Below are 25,369 nucleotides of genomic sequence, written 5' to 3' on the forward strand. Positions count from 1 at the left end.
AAAGGAGGTGCTGTGAGCCGGCTGCTGCATTTACAGTTTTTATCACTTCTGAATTGCATTTTAATAGTACATTTTTCTTTTGTGTCTGAATAAAATTTGCTTTCTCAAGGGACTGGATAGCTGAGAAGACAAAGCTGAAAGACTTAGGTATTTCTTTGTAAATGAATTAATTTTACTTTCACTGAGCCATAATGTTGCACTAAAAAGTAAGATGTAACGTATTTCCTTCAGTGCACATAGGTATGCATATGTATGTATACACACTGAAAAATATTTAGATGTTTTAGAAATATGATTTAAATACTTATCTTCAAATTAAGAAGAAATTATTTAATTTTCAAATAGAATTTTCTCTATAAAACTATAAACAGCTATGAAAGTCCTAAACTTCAAGTTGAGTTTACAATAAAAATTTTAGATAATTACCAATTTTACTTTTAAAATGGTATCTTTTACCAATTTTAAATATATATTCGGATGTGCTTTATGCTTGTAGCAAACACCTTTCCATTCAATTAACTGAATACTATATTAAAGAAGAAGATGATATGAGTTTGCCTATTAATTTTTATAATCACATCAAAGATCTGGCAGAATGTCTTAAATACAATGTGGAGATATAGTGGTATATACAAACAAGTCATTACTTGAATGAAAATTGAGAAAGAGGACTGAGTAGGGAACCAGCAGAAGCACATGCTCAGAGGGAAAAGCTTGGAGCCCATATGTGCGGTCTTAGATGTATGTAGTTCATTGGCTCTAAAACTAGGAAGGCTGCTCTTTATAGGGTACTTACACTGGCTCCTATCAGAGCAGGTGTAGCAGTCTTCGCTCACCTTACCCAACATCTCCATGGAGTACTGTCCCCAGGTACTTTATCCTTTCCTCACAGATGCTAGAGCCAACTCTGTCACCGTCACTGGGACTCTGTGCTGCCCCTCTCCCTGGGGGCAGACTGACCACAGCATGACAAAAGCTAATAAACACTGGGGATCAAAGAAGGGTGGCCTGTGTTCTGTCCGTCTCTCTAAAAACCATGGCGCTAAGTTGTATGCTGTGTGATCCTGTGACACCCAACTTGTCTGACGTTTCCCACTTTTTTAGTGGAAGAGGTTTCTTTTCTTCCTTATGAATTCTAAAATGAAATACAGGATTCTGACATCGTAAGTGATTATTAATACACTTACTCTTTCCATTTGGGAAAAAAGAAACAGAAACAAATAATTTTCTATCATCTCAGACTACGTATAAAATTATTTAGTCTCCAAGTTTTGAACTGCCCCCTACACTTTCTAGACAATAAAATGTAATGAGATGATAGTATAGCAAATAAAGTCATATGAATTTTACTGTCTTAATATTCGAGTAATTGAATTTCATATGTTCAAGCAGTAGTTTACTTCTATCTTAAGACCGACCCTAAGATGCTATTATTTGTTAACTACTGAGGTAATAAATGACCAAAGACTCTCTCAGAAAAATCAATTATCAGTTTTACTGTATATGCTACACAGAGTGGGGAAACATGCCAATTACTATTTTTTTTGCTCTTATAACAGAACTGTAGAACAAGCTGAAAAAAATCACAAGCTGCATTAACAAAGCTCTTAGTGTCTGAACAGCCCCTCTTGTTTCAATCATTAACAAGCCTGGAAGGGCAGACGTGTCTACCCAGGGATACAGGAGTCAAGCGCTGTGATTCACCCCCGGATCTCTGCTTAAAAGGTCCATCTGAAATACTTGCAAAAGGAGAGAGAAGGATTAAGAGCTTTGTAATGCTCAAAATAGAACAGCTATTTAATTGGGGGTTTAAAAAAAAAAAAAAAGGAGAATAGGAGGGAAAAAAATCCACTATGGGATAATTAAGGAGAAGGAATTCTCTCCCATCCAGAGGAAATTCCCTCTGGTCTACAAAACTTCATCTGACAAGCAAGGACACTTAGTATAAAAGTGTGAAAGGAGCAGATGAAAGAATTAGAAGAGAAAATGTGAACAAAGCAAGTCGATTTAATCTAGTAAACTAATCAACAAACAAAAATGTTCATGTTATCATAAAAGTACACCTGCTCATAAAGAACGTATTCTATTAGACTCTAATATTTTAATCATTGTTTTAATACAGAAATAGTCAATTTAATGTTTTGCAGGCTGAGGTATAAGCAGTTCAGTTCTGGTCTCATTGTCAGATGCCTTAGTTTCATTAATCAATTATAGCATTTTTTAATTTAAGATAAAGCATTTTGAAAAACCACATAACTGGAAATATACAAATTATTTGTGTCAATTATATTTGAAATAGGATGAGATATATTTTAAATTTGTAGTATGTGTAATTAATAATGAATATTGGCTTAATATAATGAATCAATAATGAATAAGTAGTATTTCATGATACATATATAAGTGAAATCATTGTGCTGTACACAAACACATACAGTGTCGCATGTAAATTATATCTCAATAAAAGTGGCTAAAATGAATACTGAATAATTCTAGCCCTTCTTAAAAAAGACAGGTCAACTATCCAATTCATAAAAAAAGGGCCATAAAATACTGAATATTTCTTTTTTTTCCCTTATAATACAGGATAATGTAAGTTTTAGAATAAATTTGGCAAATAAAAAGTCTCTTTTTATTACTTTCAATATGAGAAATAAAAAGTATTTTCACTGTATGTATTAACAATCCAAATTTCCAGATAAACTTAATAGCTCATTAATACCAATAGAGAGATTTCCAAACACAGTCTACACATGTATCAAGATGTTTTAGTTTACTAGAATTTTGTTTGAAGAGATATTCATAAAATGAGCGGCGACTTGAAAAAGGAATCAGACAGACTTCATTTATAAATGAGGACAGCCTTCACTGAGATTTTAACGTAACCATTGCAATAAGCATTTGATACGTAAAGTGTTTCATACTTAGAGTAGAATTCACAGTAGAAGTTTAAAATTCATAAAGTATTTAAGCAGCATTATCAGTAACACAAGTTGTTCCCCTGGGGTCATGATACAAATATAACACTTAGACATAAAGACTGCAAATGGCAAGATTATCTGTTCAACTGGACAGTGCGCTTATATTACAAGCTTTTAAATTTAAATGGAAAGACATATTTTGCCCTTCTCCTTACATTTTTCTTAGCTTAAGAGGAATAGAATTCCCTGGATATATTTATTAACAATCTCCAGGCATGCTGACTCAGTTCTTTAATTATATCGGTGCAACAACTTTCTGATACATACTTTGCAAAATTGTCCTTACTTTCCACTAGTTGATTGTGAAAAAATTACCAAAAAAAAAAAAAATCTCTCCTGAAAGATACTAAATTTAAATGCCCCAGCTTAGTAGCATTCATACAGGCTCTTCTTTTAGTAGGCCATTTACAACATTAAATGTTTTAAGCTCAGATATTTTAAGGACTTGTCTAATTGATATAAAGATATACTTAAGGAGAAAAATAAGGCTGTGGGAAATGTACAATTATCCTTAAGAAGGTACAAGAATAAAATAAGCTGACACTAAAAAAAAAAATTGCTAAGGAAACTCAGATGTTCTTCGTTGAGTTATATCAGAGCAGCATATTCCAAACCATGATCTGTGGATGTGGGGATTCCATGGGCAGGCAGACCATTAGCTCTATGAAGCCAGGAGACCTCTTCTCTGTTGTTCATTGCTTTGTGCCCAGTACCTAATAAGGGCCTGGCACACCATAGGTTGTGATAATATTTGTTGAATAAATAAGTGAGTAAGTTTGCAAAATGCTCTATATTATATGCCCTCTCTTTGAAGTTCACACCAAATAAAAATATATTTAAGACTGAGAAGCCCTGTAAATGCCAAAAAAAAAAAGTACAACTGTTTTAAATGTAATTTTTCCCAAGTTTATTTGACAAAAAACTCATTAACATCTTCCAGAAACAGATCAAGAGACACAGTTTGGAAAATGCTGTTCTGAGTCAGAAAAAAAGAAAAGGAAGTAACGGCTGCCCTAATACCAGGACTGCTAGAGTAGCGTTCATAAAGATCACAGAGAAGTCACAACTGAATTCATTTCTTTTTGCTTGATTTCTGTTTCAATGAGAATGACTTTGGTGATCAGACAGATTAGAACAAAACAAACAAACCTAGTCCAAGCTCAAGCTCCATATGTAAAAAAAAATGTTGAAAGCTTATTGTTTGTCAAGCATTGTGCTAAGCGTCCTGTATGAACCCTGGGCTCTTTTGTGAGGAGTTTATCATCTGAAATGAGAGTCTCCAATTTCTATGTCTGGAAGGGCCAGGCAGGTAGCACATATTAAGCCAGACGTAAAAACCAAGAGTACAAGCTTTAATCAATTGTTGCCATGTGAGACCGTGGGCCTGCTGTTTCCAGATCTCGTAATTTTTAACATAAACTGAAAAATCTAGACTTTTAAAAGATATAATTACCATTTTAATGACTTTTCAATCAATATAATTTTTAGAAAATTGTGGGATCCAAATATAACACACCTGGAAGCTGTATGCAACGCAGAAACGACTAGTTTGCAACCTCTGGTTTAGAACTTGTAAGTGAACATCTGCCTCTGCCAATGACTTCAACGTCTCTGACCGAGATACACTGTATCTCCCTCAAACTACTGAGCAGGGCCTGGGATGAGACCACCAAATCATCATTAGTTATTCTTAAGAAATTCTGAATGTAGCAAAGATACACGGAAATGACATTAAAAACAGAAGAATATAGATTCTATACTATATAGGTGGCTTAATCTGATGTTAATTCCATAAAGATTCGAGAAATGGAATATTAAAGTGAGGTTAAAATTAAATTCTAGAAAAGTGGTGCTGATATATATATGTATATCTCTATATGATACTGGTCCTATTTTAATATTTTAATATGTCTACATTTTAATATTTTAAATTTTAAAAGTAAGTTTAAATGTTTAAAATACAAATTTAAAATCTTTTATACATATATAAATAAATACATAGAAACACATATAAATATATGTATCACTATGGGTAAAGTAAAATTTTAAACATGGTACATGTGAAGCTGGACAAAGAATTTGAGGGGCTGTTTTATGAGATCCTTAAGAATATGGGAGAAATAGGAGCCAGGTGCTAGAGGAGGAAGCAAAAGCTATCAATGAATGCCTTCCCAACAGCCAAATCTCATACATTCTTTTTAGTCCTCATTTAACTTGAACTCTGCATCAAGCTGTTCATCCAGCCCTTGCAGTGGATCCTCTTTTCCTTTGATTTGCACAGTCCCTCTGGGTACTCTTCCTTGCTTTCTCAGTTTTCTGACTGACTCATCATTTTCTGCCAATACTTCAAATTAATGACTCTTACTTTAACCAGAAGCGTGCATTAGAATCACATGGGCATATATTTCAAAAACATATGCCTACTGAGTCAAAATAGATGTGATTGAGACTCAGGAATGCACATGTATATAATTTTAAACCTCAGGGTGATACTAGGTAAGCAATCTAATTAAGAACCACTGTCCTAATGTTAAAGCAACTCCCAGAAATCTGTACTTCATCTTTTCTCTCGACAGTTTCTCCCTGGGAGATTTTTCCACCACCAAGGTTTTAAATATCCCCTCTGATCATTTCTAATTTTTTTCTTTATATACAATGTTTTTCTCTAATTCAAGACTAGTATTTTTAAATGCTCAGTAGGAATAGCTACCTAGTCATACAACAGATATCTCAAATAGAGCTGCCCCCAAATTAAACTCATATCCCAAACCTCCACCCTGTCAAGCCAATAGTTCTTACATTGTTTTTCCTTAAGTAAAGACATCACTACCTAGCCAGTCACCTCAGTCAGAAGCCACCAAGCCAAGGCACTAGAGGACCCTCCTGCCTCTGCACCCCTCAGTCTGAGGAAGTCCTTGCTCGTGGCCATGCTTTCATAAAACACTGTATTTGATACAATGTGACACACTCTCCCCAGACCACATTTGTGATCCATTTATACATTAATTTAACATGTCCATTAACTCAACACGTATTTGTTAAGTATTAATTGCATTTCCAGCCTACAACTTGTGTGGGCGAGTTTGATAATATGAATTGAGCAAAAAAGATTCTCTTTCAGGAATTTGAACTGAAAAACAGATTTAGCTGTGTGTTCCAGAGCTAGAAGGTTATACTGAATCAGGTCTGAGTGGCCGTGATAACCAAGGGCAAGCTGAAGATTCATGGGAAAGAAACTATGAGTCTGCAGAGAAAGCTAGTCAGTAGGAAGAAGACAGGAAGCGGGAATGCAGGGAAGGGCAGAGATGCCAGTAGAGGGAGAAAACAATGTCCTTGGAGCCGCCAAGAGTCACCTTAGTCCAGGTTTTCTTTGGCTCCTTTTATTTCTCTAAGATTCTTCAGTGCATCTTTTAAACACACCCTTAACTTCTTGAGTTACGCTGCATAGATCTTTGTTCTTTACAATTAAGAAAGCTCTAAGACAGTGATGCTAAAGGCACCTATGCCCCTGACCACACCATCCACACCATCCACACCACCAACACTGTATATATGGTTCCGAATTCTGGTTTAGAGTTTACAGGATTCTAACTGTAAAGTGGTCTCTCAGCCTTTCTCCTCCCTTCCACTCCCCGTTTCCTTGTTCTATTCCAAGTCCTCTGAACTGGACTATCGCAGCGGTACCCTACTGGTCTCTGTCCCCAGTGATTCTCACTTCTTAACCATGGACAGAGCTGGTAGAGTGGTATTTCTAAGCTATCTGACCCTTTCACTCCAGTGAATAAAACATCACGATGGTTTTACACTTTTATATGGGAAAGTCCACACACTTTATCATGGTACGCGTGCTCATTTCTCCTCTGCCTCCACGTATACTTTCCATCTCATCTCTGCCACTTTGCATGAGGCACCAAAGCTCTGAGCTAGGTGTCACAAGATACCTCAGAAGGCAAATGGAAACCCCCATGATCTATGCACTTGTTGCCATAGAGACGGCTCTGTCCAGGTCACCTCCTCTGTGCCACCCTGCTTGCTCTGCCTAGCAAACTTCTGTTCAGCCCTCAAGTCTCTTCTGACCCCCAACACACTTTTGAACCCTAAACTGCAATAGGAAAGTCTGTGATGTGTAAATGCCAAACCAATATAAGAATGTGAGTACGGCACGAGATGACCATCTTTTTTTTTTTTTTCATGAAAGAAATTCCACAAGCCTCGTAAGTTGATCAAAAGTTAATTGGCAAAACTTTACTTAGCATATGTCAGCCACCGTATTAGGAAGAATTCTTAGCAAATGATAAAACTTAACTAAAAAGACTAATGATGTGTTTTTAAGACTCGTCTGATTGCATACACCACAAGTGTATATAATATTTTCATGTCATCAGAAAAGTACTGCAAGTTATCATCATTATGCCAATGGTATCCATCTTAAACTTCTTTAGAGTTAGATGTCTGTAAGAACAGAATTCTAGGACTCTGTCGTCATTTATTTAAAAAGCCATCTTTTTCAAGGAAACGGTGGACAAAAAGAGAGCACAGTTCTTACTATACAGCCGAAGTAATAAAGGGCTCTTTTGCAGACAAATTCTAGAACTTCTTAATTATACACAGGCTTATTATCTGTATCCCCAGTGCTATAAAGTACCAGAACTTCATTAGAAAAATTAAGCTGGAAAAATGAAGGCAGCACTTTGTAAATTTCCACTGGAAATTAGCTGGGAGAGGCAGAGGAATACTGGATCAAAAGAGGGTAATCACGCTTAACCGTGCCCTAGAGCACCCGCATGTATAATACGATTTGCACAGTAACTACCTCTCCTATTACTGCTTGTTTGGAGTATTCTGTGTTAATGGGGTTAGCTAATTTAGTATTTTAACTTAAAAAGGCTCTGCTGATTAATAAATGTTGCACACTGTGCTAGTAATTAAAATAAATGGAAGACTTACAAATAAAAGTTGAATTGTTAAGAAAACATTATCTGAAAACGTAGGATAATCCCTATTTATCATAATACAATAACAGTTCAGAAAATATGCAAATTGGAAAGGTCTGAAGCATTGAAAAATCACGCAAGTCAAAAAAGTTTTGAGATGCGTTCAATTTCCTTATCACTGTTCTCGGTGATAAATATAACCAGGTCTCATGTATATATATGGCAGTTTTTAAATGCCCTTTAAAAAAAAAACTGTTTAGAGGGGAGGGTATAGCTCAGGTGGTAGAGCCGATGCTTAGCATGCATAAGGTCCTGGGTTCAATCCCCAGTACCTCCTCTAAAAATAAAAGAAATAAATAAACCTAATTACTCCCCCCACCACCACCCCGCCAAAAGAAAACCTAACAAAACAAAACAAACGAACAAAAAAACACTTTTCAAAAAAAACCAAAAAAGAAAAAAATTAAAAAAAAACTGTTTCATTTACCTACTGTTCACCTACTCTGAATAATGAAGGCAGCAGAATATGGCACACCCCCAAAATAAGGCCACTTTGGCCAAGGATTATTTCGAGCTAAAGGTACTTGAAAACAGTACAAGAAGAGCGATCTCACCTCCCCTTTCCTTCCTAAAATCAGGAGATGACACTCCCATGTGAAAGACGCCTTTCCTATACCAGGAGGGAAGAAACGTTCCTGTCACCAGAGACGGGAAGCCAAGGCACAGAGAATTCTGTGCAAACAGATCTTGTTAAATAACTTTTACCTTCCTTTGGACTCTCCATATAGTTTTGTTACTTTTCTACAATTCCTTCTCTTTGTTCAACGTAATATATAAGCACTTGGGGTTTGCCACTTCTTTGGGTGTTCATTTCTTTAGGAGGGGCCCCGGTGTCTTGTAAAAATTATATTAAACATATCTGTATGCTTTTCTCCTGTTTATCTAATGCCAATTTAGTCCTCAAGCCAGCTGAAGACCCTAAGTGGGCAGAAGCAAAACTCTGCCTCTCCTACAACAACCATCAGAAAATTAACACCTCTTTTCAAAAAGATGTAGAGATGGCTGTTGAGCTGTCTGTACTCAGGTTCCTAAGAAAGCCTGGACACAATTAAAATATAATATCCTTACAATGTAATTAAGTCAGCTTTCATAGGAAAGCCCAGGCTACGGCCATATTTTTTTTAATCCTCTGAATGTCCATAGCCCAGACCCACAGAAGAATCTTGAATCTTTTGAGATCAAAGGACTTCCCTCAAGTTTAGCTCAGGTTTATAATTAATCTACACACCAAAGTCTGATCTAGAAAGCTAGCTCTTTGACTTGAAGAACACTTGTATTGGTTTTCTACTGCTGCTATAACAGGTCACTACAAATTTAGTGGCTTAAAGAATATAAATTTATTGTCTCAGAGTTCTGGAGATCAGAAGTCTGGAATGGGTCTCTCTGGGCTACAATCAAGGCACTGGGAGAGCTGCACCCCTTCCAAAGACTCTAGAGGAGAATCTGTTTCTTTACCTTGCCCAGCTTCTGGAGGCTGCCAGCAGTTTTTGGTCGTGGCCTCTTCCTCCATCTTCAAAACTAGCAAAGATGAGCTGTCCTTTTCACATCTTATCACCCTGATCTTTTATGTAGTCAAATCTCTTTCTACATCCCTTTTTCCATTTTTAAGAACCATGTTCTTATTGGTCCCATCCAGATAATCCAGGGAAATCTCCCCATCTTTAAATCCTTAATCACATTTTTGAAGTCCACTTTATCATATAAGGAAATATATTCACAAGTTCCTGGGATTAGTGTGGCCGTCAATTAGGTTCTTGTCTTGTCACAGAAAGAATTCAGAGACAAGATGGATACGGAGGTTAAGAAAGTAAAGTGGGGATTTATTCAGGGATAGACAGTACACTCTCAAGGGGAGAGTGAGCAGGCTCAGGTGAGTGGCTGCCCTGCGTTTCTTTGGTAAGTTGCTTACACAGAGTGTAAAAATGAATGGGTAGAATATTCATTGGGGAGGAGGAGAGATTTTTGTCTTTATTTAGTCTGGATGGGAAGTGTCACAGCGTTGGTGGATGATGGGTACTTCTAATCTGCAAGGCTAATTTTATTGAAATGAGGGCATAATGAGCAAAAGGTTACATTCAGACAGTGGACATTCCTGCCTTTTCCCATCTTTCTTTGTTGGCCTTCAGGCCACCTGTCACTCCAAAATGTGTGACCACTCAACAGCCCTGAGGTTCCTGCTTTTCTTTGTCTGCCCAGGGACCCCTATTGTTTACATGATATATGGTTTCCTGCATTTGGCTCCATGACCCTCTCCTTTTTTTGCCCAATTCCTGCCATTTGGCCCGTGTCCCCTTTCTCTGTTCATAGCTAGCTATCTGCCTGCTCCAACATTAGGGTGTGGACTCTGTGTGGCGCCATTATTCCGCCTGCCAGAGCACAGCCTGGTGCCGACTTCCATGGCAATGTCTTAAATCCACTCCATTTTGGATACAGTTATAGTCTGTATAATTACAGTCTCCTGTATTGAGCCAGGGTGTCTGCAATTAATAGAAGGTATAAACATAAACGATCTTAGCTCCTCTCATAAGACCTTAGTGAAGTTGATATCATCTGATTAATGAGCAACCATTCCATTCCATTTCTGCCACCTCAGTGGGTAAGTTAAACATTCACTTTGAGAGCTCTGGTGCTGTGGCCTTCCATTTCTTCCACCTCTTAGCAATAATGACTTCCTTCCCCACTTCATCTAGGCAACTTGCATGGTCCCATTTTACATCTGAAAATATTTCTTAGAATGCTCTCTGAAAAACCCTAAAATATATGTGTGTTGCTGTTTCCATTTTTTCCAAAAGTAAAGAAAAATCCTTTCTTATGGTTTTAAGTGGATCTGAGCAGACTGGGTAAACCAAGGGACGTAGGAAATTTCTTAATGGAAGCAGAAGAGAACACGGATAGAGAAAGGAATGAAAACAGTTCAGTGGCTCTGGACCCAGAGTTTCTATTGGGCAGTGGCAGCACATTACCTGTAGAAATAAGCCTGGCTCAGATCTTGAAGGGCCTTGGGTCATCCAACAAAGAATTAAGATTTATCTTGGAGTTAATAAAAAGCCATTAAAAAGTATATTAGCTGAATAATAGCATGCTTAAATTTCTTTAGTGTTATTGTGGTAAATGCACTGAACGTGAGCAAGACTGGGCAGATCAGATAGGATTTATAGCAATTAAAAGAAGATATTATAAATCCTAAATTAAATCGGTAGTAGAAAGGAAAAGAGAAGCTGAATTTGAGAGATATTTAAAAGGTAGAATAGGCAGGATTTGGGGACCAGTGGAATTTCGGAGAAGGGTAACGGGGTAACTGCCAAGTCCCTACCGTGGGCAGACTGTTGGTGCTGCAGTTCAAACTCAAGACAAAAGGAGGAGGCTAGTGTGGGATGTACTGAGGGTGGGACATCTGGGGGAGGTGCACACAAAGATGGCAGCTGAAACTATAAATCGAGAGTGTAGGAGAAAGATCTTAGAGACTTCAGAGTGGAAATCATTGTCCCAGCGGTGGTAGCTGAAGTCTCTCAAACAGAAGGGATCACTCAGATAGATCATGCATAGAAAGGAGAGGAGAGTAAAGAAAAAGAGTTGACTCCTGAATCCTGCCATCACTCTAGCTCTTTCCTACTACTGCTCACCCAGAGCACTGCAATACTCTCCCAACGCGTTTCCTCCCCTGCTGCACAGTTCTTCTCGGGTACATGTGTCTCCCAGATTCATATTCTTTTTATAACATCCTCTTACTCAAAAGCCCTAAATAGTTCTCCATTATCCACAAAAAAACCCTCAAATCCTTGGCCTTGAAGCCAAAATGGTTTCAGAAGGAAGCTACAAAACAATAGTTTCAGTTCTCTGAAAAGTGAGTCATCCATAGGCTAGTTGTTAAAACCAATTGCTTAGACGGTTTGCTAAAAATATGATGGCTTCAAATCTATAAGCAACTTCTTTAGATATTCCCAGCTTGGTTTGCTCCTCATTGGTTGGTTATCCTAAAAGCCTTTTCAGTCTGAAAGTTCAGGGTAAAAGGTCATCAGCAACACTACAAAGGGTGAAGATATTTACAAGTACTCCACACAAAGTGAAGGCTGAGCACCTTTTTGGGGGGATAACACTGGTATCGGCTCTTTCTAGGCTAATCAAGGGATACTTCAGTATCTTTGATGCACAATGATTTCTGTGGAAATATCAACGTGGTCAATTATTTGTTTGAGAAGTTAATAAACCTTGACATCACTGAAAATTGAAAAATAATTATAAGTAACGTAACTTCAGATATTCATCACTAAATTGCATATTTTGCTTGACTAAGTCTGAGCAGCATTAATCTTCTATAATCTCTTTGTAAAATAAATCTACCTACTCAAACTCATTGGAAAAAAAAAGTTTCTTATTTTCTTATTCATGCTATGTTAGGTAACTTGACAATTATTGAAAGAATCTGCTGAATACTTTATAACTAATATCTTACTTTGAGTAACTGCTATAAAATGAGAAACTTTGTAAGAATTACTTGAGTCCCTTGCCAATTTTATCTTCATATGAGTTTGCTCAAAAATTTTTATTTTTCAAGAGTCTCTTCAAAAATGCATGATTGAAATAAAGCATATTATATATCCCTTCTGACTGATAAAACTATCCAAAACCTACTGTGCTGGATAAGAGGTAATTCTAGTTTCTTTATATAACAAAACATACTTTTTAATATATTTTGGAATTATTATGATATAAATTATTATTAGATAACATGTAATACGACTAGTACAGAAATATATAATATGTACAGAAATGTATAATCTGAAATGATAGGTAACTGCAGTTTATATGTTGTAGTTGATAGTTGACTACTATATAATAATTTATAATAATACATTATATTAAATAATTATAATAATAATAATTTATATTATAATAATATAATTATATACTAAATAAATATATATACTAAATAATAATAAGTAATTATTATAAGATATGTTATAAAGATAATTATAACATTATAGGATAAAAATCATTTTTTAAGACATTTCTAGATTTTAAGTGCTCTGTTTATAAATTACATGTAACTATTGATGACAAATGCCTGAAGAGAGAGAAAGTGACTTAGGGAAAGATGTATAAATTGAGACCCAAATCAATGATGCTAATACAATAATTTAAAACTGTATATGCTATCAGATTGGCCTTTATCTTTCTCAGTCATCTTCCTCAGCAGTAAGGAAACTAACCTCTTTCATTGCACCAGATTTATTAAAACTACAATGTCTATCAATGTATACAAATAATTTAGTTCATACGAAGAAAAATGTTTTCTGTTGGATCTTGACTTAGAAGATTCAGTATACAAGTCTGTATACGTCACTAGATAATTAAGGAAACTATCTTCACAGATGCATGGATGGTGGTCACTTAACCTTGAAATGCTATTCATTCTTTTCTTTTTCCCTTTGAGTAACTGGTGTGTGTGTGTGTGTGTGTGTGTATGTGTGTGTGTATGATATATATATATATATATATATCATCACATATCAACCTTATATATATATACATATATATACACATCATCAACATCAACCTTATCTAAAACACTTGAATATTGAAAAATGGTTGCTTCTTAATAGGTTGGGGTGGCTTTACCTTTTCTCACAAATAAAAGATTCTCTACATTAGGAAATAGAAAATGTTAAAAAAAAGTTAAGGCACCCAACGCGGTGCAGCTACCTTTTCTCAGCTAAGAACTCACATGTTGTCATTCACATTCCGCGCCCATTCCTGCCTTTGGACCTCCCGTCTGGCCTCCTTCAGCCCGTCCAGCGGGTCTGCCACCCGCAGCGTCGGTTCCAGGGGCCGGTAGCGCTGTTCCAGGACTTCGGCGACAGGGCGGAAGGGACCCTGACGAGAAAGGATGAGGTGAATATTTTATTATTTATGACCAAGGCTACTGAATACCTAACAAAGAATAGGAAGTAGTATTTGCTAAATTATTTTTAAAGAACAATTTGTTCTTCTTTGAATTTGAAAGCACTGGAGGGAAGAGCATCACATCTTCCAGAAACGCTCACGCAAGTACACGTTTAAAACTAAAGACGTTTTAAATTAAGCAAACACTTCCCCACTTACATCAAGAGTTTTCACTCTAGAACTAGTAAACTTGTAGTTATAAAAGCTGCTTTGTTTTCTAATTTTAAAAAAGCATGTATCTTCTAATTTAAAAGAAATTCTCTCCTTTTTTGAGTAAGCAAAAATATTTTAAAAGATCCTAGGCACAGCATTCAAAGAGCCCTTCTATAAATAGAAATGGGACAGCAAGTTTTTTTTTTTTAATTAAAATAAAGATTTTAGAGGGGCGAGTACAGACCGGTGGCAGAGTGTGTGCTTAGCATGCATGAGGTCTTGGGTTCAGTCCCTAGTACCTCTGCTAAACAAACAAACAAACAAACTTAATTATCCCCCTCAAAATTAAAAAAAAAATTTAAAAAAATAAAAAATAAAGCTTTTAGGTGAGTGTCAAATCTTACATTTAACAGGTTCCGCCCCCAAATATAGAAGAGTCATATTTTAAATTATTTTAAGTGTTCCTTATTTAAAATTCTAAATTCTATTGCTTAATAACTCCAATACAATAGCTACCATTTGATGACACAAATACATAGCAGAGGAAAGTCCCTAAGCTGTAACTGTGTGGGGTGGTTTACAACATATCCTACCTTTAAATTAGTAGTTACTTATCATAGTTACTAGCATCCGCTGGTTGTCTAGTTAGTATCAGATGAAGCACAATACCGGTCACAGGTGGCCCGAGGTGCTGCTGTGCCATTCATTACATCTTGCTTTCACCACCATCGTTGTGCAGGACAGAAGTGATATAAAATGGACAAAGATTTCTAATCATATTCCCTATCCTTAAAGATCTCTTCTTTAAATAGGTTATCACTAACAAGCCACAGCTGGAGTTACTGCCAGCACTGGGTGAAGACTGTGGGGCTAATAAAAAGAAACGATTCACGCCTCATTTATGTTCACTTATGTTTTACATTAATAGAAACCAATAATAGGAACCAGTTACCATAAAAGTCACGGACCGTAAATAACACAAATGGCAAATAAGTATCATCTAGTACTCTTCACAGCTGGACAGGAGGACTGCTATATTTGAAAGTAGTTAATGGATTTTTATTGGAACTTTATTTTTTAAAGATACAGTAATATGATTCCAAGTTGACGATGAAGAAATCAAATATTTTTATAGATTTTTTTTCTTTCACTTTGGCAGATTCTGTGGTTTAAAATTAATATTTGGTTGTGTTACCCAGAGCCAAATTACTTCTCTAGACCTTTTCTCTTCATATGTAAAACGGAATAGAAACTATCTTACGAAATTGCCTTTAAGGTATGCAGAGCAATAGCAGTTAATGCTCTTAGCCCGGTGCCTAGAACTTAGTGAATACTCAAAAGTGGCACTCATGGCTTTATTATTATTAGCATCAAACTATCACCTTTAGTTTCCAGAGGAGTTTAAAAAGATTATGGACAACAGTAGCATCAAATACACGGGCAAATGGCCAAGGCTATGACTTTGAAGAGGCCGGCACTTCCGAGGAGTAACGGTCTTCTCGGTGGCCAGGCTCTACCTTTGAACCTTTGTTGGTGTATCCGTGTAACACATGCCCCTTCGTAGGCTTACTCCGCTCCTCGTTCGGAATTTGCCATTTCCAACATGACTAGGAAATGAGAGAGGAGGAACGCTACCTGAGCAGCATAATTTAGAATAAAAATAGACCCACTCTTCTATAATCTTCGTGATCACAATCCTCCTTTAATAATGTCCACCTCTTTGTCTTTCAGTGCCTGCTCCATACATTTACATGTTAGACAATTAATGTCCTCCCTTTGACCACCTTCCTGGTTAGCAAACTTGGCATCTACTGTCAGGGTTCTCTTATGCCAAAGCTTCTACTGATTTCTATTTCTTTTGATAGGCTCTTTTAGATCTCAAGTGATCATGTACACCAGTCATGCCTGGAGTGACATGGCATCCCAAATTTTGGACAAAGCTTCAAAATTCAGATCTGCTCATTGTACTCACTTCCAAATATTAAATCCTAAAATGTGTAGACCATCCAGGATTCAACCTGAACCTGTAAGTCTTCTTGGACTCTTAGCTACAGTTTTCCAGTCTTTGACTTTCTTTGCCTACAATCAAGTCCTATTAGAAGAGCCAAATACATTTATATTCTTCTATATTTTTAATAACCCACATTACTTTCTAGTCAACTTGTATTTTAAACTTTTCCCGAAGTTTAGATAATAGTAAAGTTATTTATATTCTTCCATATTTTTAATAACCCACATTACTTTCTAATCAACTTGTATTTTAAACTTTTCTCAAAGCTTAGATAATAGTAGTTATTTTTTAAACTTGCTGTTATTGTTTTATACATTTAAAAAATTCACCTCTCAAGTACAGATAGAGTATAACTATTATCACTTTGACTGCTGCATGTATAATTTCAAATGTTCCCAATGATGTTTGTACCTTTTCATTATTGGGTAGTGTACAGGAAATGTGGTTCAGTCAAAGAAAATTGCGACACTAAAAATCCCTTCCTGTGAAAACAGGAAAAGAAAGAAGGAAAAAAAAAAACAATGAAGAAAAGGAGAAAGGAAGAAGTCAAAGGAATATAAGAGAAGCTGAGAAGAGAAGATGGGTGAAGGAAGAATGAGAAAAAAGGAAAGATAAGAGAAAGAAGGAAAAGAAGGAAGAGAGGATATGACAGGTTGGTGGGGAGGGAGGAGGACCAGGGTAGGAAGGAAGGAGACAGGGAAAGAAGGAAAGGGAAAGAAAACAATCAGGAGGGACAATTATTTTGTGGAATGTTAGAGAAATGTACTTTACGAGTATGTGTGTGTCTACATACATACGTGTGTGTATGTATATGTGTATGTTTACACATATATAAAATCTTCCATACAGATGTATGGAAGTATGTATATTCCATACATATATGCATGTGTATCTTTATGTATATTAATGTATATATTTTTTTCCATGTGTCTTTATATATATACACCATTGTAATATAATAAGAAATATATTTAGTCTTTGCCCCTGGTTACTGGCACAGAGCTCTTAAAACCTTTGCAATTTCCCGATGATAGGAGTATTCTTTGTTACTCATAACAAGATTATACGTGAGTTTATGCTAGTAAGGTGACTTAGGCTTCGTGAAGCCCCTGGATAGCCTCGGACAGACTGGTCACCAGAAAGACCAAGTGATTAGAAGTCTGGCACTTCCAGTCCCAACTCTGATCTCCAGGGAGGGGAGTGGGCCTGGAGATTAAGGGCTATAAAAACTCTTGCAACAAGGAGATTTGATGAGTTTCTGAATGAAATACACATCTGCATGCTGGGATGGTGGTGCATCCCAAAACCATGGGGACAGAAGCACCTGCACTCTGGATGCTTCTGAACCTTATCCTATGTACGTCTTCATCTGGCTGCTCAGTTGCATCCTTTATGATAAAGCAGTAAATGTAAATAAAATCTCTTCCTGAGATCTGTGAGCCATTTTAGCAAATTATTAAACCTTAGGATGGGATCATGATAACCCTCCATTTACATCTGGTCAGTAAGAAGTAGGGGAGACCTGGAAATTGTGACTGGTATGCTAAATGTGGGGGCAGTCCTGTGGGACTGAGCCCTTAAGCTCTGGATCTGCACAGCTGAGCTTTTGTATGATATCACAGTCCTGGCTGATACCTTGACTACAACTTCATGAGAGATTCTGAGTCAGAGGTACCTACAGTGCTGTGCCTACAACGCTGACCCACAGAAACCATGAGAAAAGAAATGTGTGTTGGTTTAAGCATCTGGCTTTGGACTAATTTATTAGCCGACACACAGAGGCAAGCCCGTGTCGGAAGCTCATAGGTGGGAGTTCTGGGAGCTTGGCTGTGTGCACCAAAATCAGTCCATTTCCCGGTGGATGTACCTAGTGGCCGTTGTCTAGTCCAGTTTAAATACTGATGGGGATGATAGAAGTGTTTCTCTCTGCCTTTAGGACAGTGACAATCATCCCTGACCTCTCCCACTCCACCCTTTCACCCTAGGAAGTCACTGGCCAATCCTGCTCTTCTCCGATCCACAGTGAAGATTATCTGCCTTTGCTTGGGTCTTGCATTGTTTTGGGTCCTCTCTCATTCTCTAACTTATACTTCTAAAATTACTCCCCTCCAAACTATGTTTACAATTGTATGTAATTATATGAATCATCAGATGAGAGGTTAAATTACATAAATTGGATAATGCGTAAGGGTTTTCTAGCAACAACAGGTCATAACAAGTACTGTTATTACAATAGTGTTACATGAAAAGGCTAGATCCTAGCCCCAATCCTATATGCTAACCTCATATTCAAAATCGATAAAATTCAATACCAAGGAAATACTTAATTATTTCTTTGGTATCTATTTTACATGTACTTCATATTTATTATTTAAAATTAGATTCTGGAAAAAAATTATTTTCCTTTCTTCCTTCTCACAAAGACAAAACAAAACAACAGTAAATTTAAAAACAAAAAAACCCAGCAAGAATACAATCACTGCCAGAATTCTCATACAGGACTAGTGAGTACCTGACATGGTTTCCTATCGATGGGTGGCAGAATTTCGGACCGAGGAAAGGACCGGGCACTGGTACAAGCCAGCCAGTCGCTAAGGCTGACGGAGTGCGTCTGCTTAACTTTAGGTCTTCGGTGCGTTAAAGGCTTTGCCTTCTGTAACCTCAGCTCCCACGGGTCAGGGTCTTTCCTGAATGGTGAGTTGTATATACCTGGAATCTAAGGAAAAGCAACATAATTCTAATTTTTACCTTCAGTGTTCACCTGAAACCAAGGGAAGATAAAGTTGTACTATAGAAATTTTCATATGTTGAAGGACTGCAAGTTTTTTTTTAACTACAACATGTACAACATGTACAACACTGGACTAAACATACAATACGTTTAAGGACTGCACTTTGTTTTTAAACTACAACTCTCATTCTTAACTAGAGGTGGACTTCAGATTTGCCCAAAGAGATTATGGAATACTCACACTTTGTCTCCACTTCAGACCAACGGTTTCAGAATCATTCATAGTTAAAGACTAAACATGTTAAAAAATGTGGAGCTGTAGTTTCTATTTGCCACACATGTTTATATAACTATATATAACAGTTTTATATAACTAAACTGTACTTAAGAAGAAAAAACCCAGAATGACCTTAAGGTATTCATTTTGTATTCTAACCATTAACTGTGTATATGCATGCTTAACCATATCTGTAAGTCATGCATTCACTCACACAAACTCAAATGTTTGAACCAGTTGCAGGTACAAAGTAAGAATTTTTAAATATTTGATTATTTGAATGAATATTCATTATACAACAAATGGCAGCCACTTTAAGTTCTTTACTTTATAATAATAAACTGGTATATATACACACACACACATCTATACATACATACATGTGTATATATGTGTGTATGTGTGTATAAAATCATTCAAAATAACATCCCATATTTAATGAGTTGCATTCATGTGGTTAGGTTGGGTACTTCTATAGTGTCACATTCCCTTTGCTGTTCTATCATTGACCTTGTCACACATTGCATCAAAATAGTCAAGACTTATTTAACCAGTGCCTGCTGTGCAGTAGGGGTTCAATAGATGTGTGTATGATAAATTCATGATAAATACATTCAAGTTTCGCGCATTCCATTTTCTGAAACATTCAATGGTGTTTGAATATACAAACTGCATTGAACTATTTTTTGTGCTTTCATATATACAAACACATATTCATGAAGAAAAGTTATATTTTAAAGGACAGTATGACTTGTTTGGTTGCTCTGCAGACGTTCTAATGTAAGGAATGTATCCATTAAACCTGTCTTTCCTAAAAATGTGCTTTTTTCTTCTGCCACCATCATATCCATAAGTATTTCTGGCTGTTATATTTACTTCACGGAATAAGCAGTTCCAAAGTATTATGATTAACTACGATAGGTGTCTTGGAAAACCTACCCTAGAAAATTTTCTATTTCCAGTCTACCAGCTCAGTAAGTATGAAGCTCCATCTAATAACCGAGACTAGATTCTGTGTCTGACCCCTAATGCTTCCTCAGCAACCTGGGGACAACTGTCACCGTACCTCTCATGTTGTTTCCTAATTATCTTTGTGTGCGCCGGTCTTGCCCAAGCAAGCAGCTGGAGCACAGGAACTCTGTTTTAGGTATTTTTGCATCTGTAGGGCCTAGCAAAAGTGCTTGACACGTAGCAGACACTCAAAAAATGAATGCTCAGTTCTTATCTAGAACAACAATGCACCGTTCAGAAAAGCCCATAAAGTCTCTCTTTCACTCTTACTTTCCAGAACCACATAAATATCTTAGTAAAATGTTTGAGGTTTATTTTAAACTCTTATCGACTTCTTTCAAAGTTATAGATTATACTCCTTTTATCTTTCTTAACACTTCAGTTTCAATTTGCTTTTGAATACATTGCAATCTAGAACTAAATTATCACAGACCCATTGACTCATCTCCAACTCAACTTTTCTATGCTATAATTGGGGACTGAATTTTATTAGATAAAACAAAGTTTAATTCATTTATTTATTTAATTTAAATATATTTGCCTATTTAAAAAAATACTTTTGAATTTGCTCTTTGAGTTTTTTTTCCCTATACAATTTATAAAAGAAAAAAAGTGTTGAAAGTGTTACAGGCATTGTATAAACCATTTTTAGTATCATGTTAACATTATCTCACTATGATACTAAATATAGAACAAGGTGGATACATAAACAGATATTTTAATTACGTTAATATAAGAAAAATATATGCACAGGTATTCAAAATAGCTTTCAGTGGATAGTACATTTGAAGTGAATGGTAATTTTTAAGATGATTTTTAGGGTGATTTTCTAAGATGAGGATATGTCAAATGTAATGAGAAAAAACAATAAATATGATACTAAAAGGGCTATTCACACACAAACATAATGAAATCTACATAGTCTATGAAAGAGATGTAACAGAACACCTTTCTGTTTAGCGATGATCTAATTAACTGAAGCCAGTTTAATGTTTCTCCAAACTTACAAATTAAAATGGTAAAATGCATACAATTGAACTAGATTATAATTTATCATTTAAAAATATCCACCTGAATAACTGCTACCTGCTATTAACTTTCCCCCCATTAGAAATCTTTGATCTCTTTCCACATTTGCATGCACATGTATACACAGGCTAGATGGGAAATGCAAATAGATCGGTAGACATGATAGCTTTCTTAAATGATATTTTGCAACCTATATGGAGACCTCCTCATGTGTATTCTCTTTGCAATTTAAATCACATATAGATAGAAAATATATTTTAATTGAATTTAAAATATATCATTTAAAATCTTCAAGGTGTCAGTATTTTAGAAATTAATTGAATACCTTTGGCTAACTTTTGTCAATGAAAACAGTCCAGCCCCCCTCAATCCCTACAGGAAGTAAATATACTTCTATTAATACAGTATTCATTTAATTATTATTTCTTTTAGTAAATAAAACAACCTTAACTCTCATCTCAGTTGCTGTATTTCATTAATTTGCAAGCCACCTTGTGAATAATGGTTTGTTGTTGATTTTTTAAAAATATTACTATCAGCCACAGAAGACAAAGTAAACCCTCAGGGACTATGACATATTTTTCCGTTTTCACATTTTTTCACAACGTACAAGGGCTACTGCCAAGCTAGCTTTTGGGACTTCATTTTCAGCAATAATTTTCTAGAGTGACCAACACTATGGGGAAATCTGTGCTAACTGTTTAAAGAAAAAAAAAAAAGAAGCCTACAACTGAGTTATTTGCAGTACTGTCATGCTAACATTCAACTCAATAAGACCCAGGAAACCTCAGGAGAGGACTCTGCTAATAGCTTCTTACTGACCTCCCTGCATCGGGCCCGGCTGCTGACTGGTGGCCCAATGGTGAATACGGCAAATGAGGTGTGAAAGCACTGATTTTTTTTAAAGGCTATGATTCTGACTCGTCAAAAGGGGAAAAAAAAAAAAGGCAATGAGTTATATAATAGATATATATTTTTCTTGAATTCCCCCCTTCAGATCTTCCATCATGGGAACTTAAGCATGACCTAGAATATTAATTATGTCAGGTTGAACAACAAGCAAATGTACCATTTGTTACCCAGTCACCCTTAGCATTACATCAATATTTTGAACCATTCCATATTTCTAACAATCTACCAGTTGGCTCTTTTCTTCTTAGTTTCTATTCTTATACTGAAGCAGTGTACGAGAAAGTCCTTTAAAAAGGCAACTGATCTGAAAACAAACGTATATACTCGTTATGTTTGGAGCAGCCACTGCTTTATTTCATGAAGAATGTTTTTACGGTCATTTTCTACTCACATACTGACCTTTATTTTGTAATTGCCTGGGGGAAGCCATAGTCTAATTTTTTTTCCCTTTTCTCTTTGTTATTGAGGTTTACTTTAAACACAAGTTTCTGGAAAATAAAAGGAATCTGAAACAGGACCGTGTACACCTGTAATTCCCATAGCACCATTACACTTCCATAGCACCATTACCGGTGCTTCAATTTCAGATTTTATCAGATGAGAAACAGTAATTTCTCATGATTTCAAAGTAACTGCTTATTCCAGGAATGAAAAACTATTACGGAGATAGGGTGGGAGGGAAAATTCAAATTTTACTTTTGCAAATACAATTACACAGCAAATGGGAGTCACTGATGGCCACAAAAAGAAACAAAATTGAAATAGAATTTTCTTGCCCTGTGAGTCAGAATACTGTGAGAGAGAAGCAGTTCTCAAAGGGCGGCTGGCTAAAATATGTCTGGTTGGTTCTAAGTTTTAATAAAACATGCTTAAAAAAAAAATCAGACATTAGGCAAGCACAGAACATAGTAAAGACCCTGAATAACAAGAAAAGTGAAAGTAGGCCAAAGAACTGTGAATGAAATATTTGCTGGGGTAGGGACTGCTGAATCAACACTGACCAGTGCACTTCATCATAATTATCAGGACATACTGGTGCCAGGGGATTTATAAAAACCCCACTCAGCAAATAATTGCCCTGCTGTTAGGAGATAGTCAGTGTTAACACACTGTCACAGTCCAGTGTTTAGTAAGATATTCTACATTCGATTACTCTTGCTGAGAACCGAAAGGAAACAGGGTCATTCCTCAGATACAGATCATAGTCATGTTAACCCGCAGATATAGCACTCCAGGAGGAAAAACAATTCCATGGAAACATTAAGGATTCATAGAGAATATATTTATCTATCTAAAGTGAGATTTAAAAAAAAACTATTATTGACTAACAAATGTTTTTTCTCTTCTTTCACTTCACTAAAAAATAAATTTTTAAAGTGTCTTCAGTCAGATTATAGAGGGGTCATGTTAAGTGTAGACCCCAGATGCAGCCGGCTTTATTAGTTTAACAAATGATTTTTGTAAATCGTTTTGATATCCTAATCAATATTAAGGTATGTTACAATATTCTCATGAAATGTTGATTAAAATGGAGAAATCTGAATAAGACACCATCCTCTATATAACTAATTTAATTCAATAAAATACTGAGCATCAACTAACTTAGAAAGACACACTTGGCTCTAAGGTGGGTACAGAGATGAAGAAAAAGTGATCACTCCCATCAAGCCGTTCTTGGCGGTGGGGGAGGCTGTGATTAGGAGAATGATTTTGTGATTGGCAATAACATAACTGACCTGCAGTATAAGTGTCCTGTAATAACTGTTGTAAAGGAAGTATTCACCAAAGGTTATGGTAAAGGTATGCATCCTTTAGAAAACTGTGGGAAAAGTATGTGGATTTGCTCTAAAGGAAGAGAGATAGTCTAGGCTAAGGGAAAAGTAAAAATAAAGACATATTTGTGGGAAAACATAGGGCCACTGTTCAGCGAACATCACTTTGGCCAGTTTAAGCATGAAGCTATAGTCAGATGAGCTTGTGAAGATAAACTGGGGCAAAATTCTAGAAGGCTGCAAGACTGCACTTAATTCTACATAGAAAGGGAACCTCTTGATTTTCACCCTCTCCTTTAGAAGGTAAACTCTTTAGCCAGCCCTACTGGTGCATGAAGCCCACAGAAATAGACCCAGCGGAAACACAGGCAGAAAACATGATTTAAAGGGACAGAGCAAGCATCCAAACCAGATTCAGATGTGGCAGGGATGTTGGAATGATGAGACCAGGAATTTAAAATATCCGTGATTAGTAAGTTAAGGGATCTAATGTTAGTAGACAGCATGCAAGAACAACGGGCACAATCAGCAGAGATATGGAAATTCTAAGTACGAATCAAAAAGAAATGCCAGGGATTAAAAAAAAAAAAACAGAAATGAAGAATGCTTTTGATGGATTTGTTTGTAGACTAGACATGGCTGAGGAAAGAATCTCTGAACTAGAGGATATGTCAACAGAAACTTCCAAAATGGAAAAGCAAAGCAAAAGAACTCTGATGAAAATGTAATAGAATGTCCTAGAATGGTGGGACAACTACAGAAGGTATACCATCCATGTGATGGGGATACCAGAAGGAGAAGAAAGAAAGGAACAGGAGAATTATTTGAAGTAACCCTGACTCAGAATTTCCCCAAATTAACGTCAGATTATCAAATCACAGATCCAAGAAGCTCAGAGAACACCAACCAGGATAAATGCCAAAAACAACTCCTACCCTTTGGCATATCATATTCAAACTTCAAAAAGCAAAGATGAAAAGTCTTGTAAGAAGCAGAGCGGATAAACACCTCACTTATAGTGGAGCAAAGATAAGAATTACATCCAATATTTCCTCAGAAGTCATACGAGCAAGATGAGAATGGAGTGGAATATTCCACCCAGAGTGAACTCTAATATAAACTATGGACGTCAGTTGACAATGACTTGGGGAGGGGGGGTGGCGTGTAGAGAGTATAGTGGTCCTTCAGTATCCTCAGGGGACTGGTTCCAAGATCCAACCTTCCAAACCTATGGATATCAAAATATTTGCGTATATTGCATAGTATTTGCATATAACCTGTACACACCCTCCCTCTGTATACTTTAAATCATCTCTGGATTACTTATGATCCCTAATGTTATGTAAATACTTGTAAATAATTGTAATGCTATTTAAACAGTTGCCTGTGCACAGCAAATTCAAATTTTGCTTTTTGGAACTTTCTGGATTTTTTTTTTCTGGATATTTGAATCCACAGTTGGTTGAATTCATGGATGCAGAACCTGAGGACATGGAGGACTGACTATATACGGCAACGTCTTGCTCAAAATTGCTATGAACCTAACACTGATTTA

General features: G+C 36.3%; 1 protein-coding gene across 1 annotated transcript in view; it reads right to left on the reverse strand.

The window, feature by feature from the left end:
- SPATA17 (spermatogenesis associated 17) overlaps positions 1–25,369 on the reverse strand; it is a 137,540-nt gene that overhangs the window by 39,895 nt on the left and 72,276 nt on the right. Inside the window, exons 7-8 of the mRNA XM_010993050.3 lie at positions 18,595–18,798; positions 13,701–13,849 (exon numbers count right to left, since the gene is read on the reverse strand). Of these exons, the coding sequence (XP_010991352.1) occupies positions 13,701–13,849; positions 18,595–18,798 (353 nt within the window). The remainder of the gene's footprint in view (positions 1–13,700; positions 13,850–18,594; positions 18,799–25,369) is intronic.

This window comes from Camelus dromedarius, chromosome 21, assembly GCF_036321535.1.
Source record: "Camelus dromedarius isolate mCamDro1 chromosome 21, mCamDro1.pat, whole genome shotgun sequence".
NCBI lineage: Eukaryota > Metazoa > Chordata > Mammalia > Artiodactyla > Camelidae > Camelus > Camelus dromedarius.